At 40.7% G+C, this 1,882-nt stretch overlaps 1 protein-coding gene across 1 annotated transcript in view; it reads left to right on the top strand.

Moving 5' to 3' along the window:
- LOC118417545 overlaps nt 1–1,882 on the top strand; it is a gene marked incomplete in the record, with an annotated part of 13,237 nt that overhangs the window by 6,364 nt on the left and 4,991 nt on the right. The window contains 1 exon segment of the mRNA XM_035823134.1: nt 1,604–1,749. Coding sequence (XP_035679027.1) covers nt 1,604–1,749 — 146 coding nt within the window.

Here is a 1,882-nt window from a genome sequence, read left to right on the forward strand (position 1 = left end):
CATGTGTGACTTGCTCTAAGTGGTGCGCCGCATCCGGACCATGAAAAACGGCCGTATCTAGATGCGTACGTGCGCGTATGACTCTACATAAGTTATTAATTCATACCCGCGTAATACTAGTAGTCAAACATATAGCATATGCAATTTTAGAATAGAGAAATATCGATAGACATAAAATAATACAAATTGTTATCTAATTTGCATAATCACTGAGAAATTGTTATAATATCAAAGTGTTTAATGTAGCCTGATTGAATCTCGCTTATAGCAGCCCGCCCAACATTGGCGGGCCCTCTAGAAGGGGCCAGTTACAGCCCTGGACAGCAGAGTTTGCGTTATACAGACTATGTTTAATGATGATAATTTTATTCTTGCAACATTTGGCAACTACGACATTTGAACGTTATCAGACACAGATCAAGTAAATTAGGGTCTCATTTACATAAATTAATTGAAAATACTACATTAGCTTTCGTTGCTAAGACTTACATATTTTTGTCTATCTATCTATCTATCTATCTATCTATCATCTATCTATCTATCTATCTATCTATCCATCTATCTACATATCTATATATCTATCTATATATCTATATCAATACTGGCTTAAACCCTTTTTAAGCATATTGTTATTTAGCTAGAGAGGATGCTCAACTGATATCATTCATGTAAAATGAGGCCCTGATTTGTAAAATCGAAGCATTTACATTAGTTCATCCTTCACTCACAAGGGACCCCCTTTGACAGCAATGCTCTATGAACATCCATCGCCAGACGAATGGAATACGACTATTAAAACCCATTAACAACGACAATCTGTAAAACTTATAAACATTAAAACCGTCGCTATGGCAATAATTTTAATTGCCACACTTTTTGATTATGTCAATATTTATCTTTTATTCATTCATTAAGCTTTACAGATTTAAAAGGGAAAAACTTGTTTCACTTCATTTGATAACATAAATGTTCACAAGTCTCATGCTGCTTCAGCTCTATCATCATGCCATTCTTGGTTGTGTTAGAGTCTATGGTTGGGTAACAACATGCATATGTACCCTCGGTAGGCAGCCTGGGGCTAGCGCTGATTTATGAAGAGCTTTTCCTTATGCTGTGTGGACAATATTCTCATGAATGACACATTAGCATCCAAAATCGTGTCAACATAGACCAGCTTCTCTCATCCCCCTGAGTAGTCATCCTGTGCAGTTTTGACTGTATCACTAACTAAAATGCCACAGTTTCCCACATATTGTTTTAATACAGCTATTAGGGCACAACCCAACATATGTGCAATTTGTCCTTACGTTTTTTTGGGAGGCCACATCCGCCACGTTTTTCTGGAAACATGGGGACGACTGGGAGAGCAGGGAGGGAGTACATCAACGCACGGCACACAAAGTTTTGGCTGCGCGTTAAGGTCTACGGCGTGTCTCTAAACTCCAAAATCCGTCGGATTCCCTACGAATTTGTACGGAGGAGGTACTTACCACTTATGGATCCCAAAAGATTGCCAGCGGTTTGGCACGTAGACAGCACATATTTGCACGTACGGCGGGCTGTGCCCTTAGCTTAACTGGTTGTGTGTGTGTGTCTGTTCCAGATGGCTGTACAACCACGGCACGTCCACCTTCGAGCTGGGCTGGTACGCACTCCTCCGCGCGCCGCCCGGACACACCTACATCATGACCACCAAGGCCAAACAGGTCTTCAACGTGGAGCAGAGAGATCTGGAGAAAATTTACAGAGGTTCGTCTTGAATGAAAAGTGTTCAGTTTCAATACATGATTGGGAACCGCATTTCATCTCCAAGCAGATTCTACGGTGGCATGGTCAAAACTATCCACATAGCTGACTGGATATTGTGTAACGTTGTTCGACA

The sequence above is a fragment of the Branchiostoma floridae genome, chromosome 6 (assembly GCF_000003815.2).
Source record: "Branchiostoma floridae strain S238N-H82 chromosome 6, Bfl_VNyyK, whole genome shotgun sequence".
Lineage (NCBI taxonomy): Eukaryota > Metazoa > Chordata > Leptocardii > Amphioxiformes > Branchiostomatidae > Branchiostoma > Branchiostoma floridae.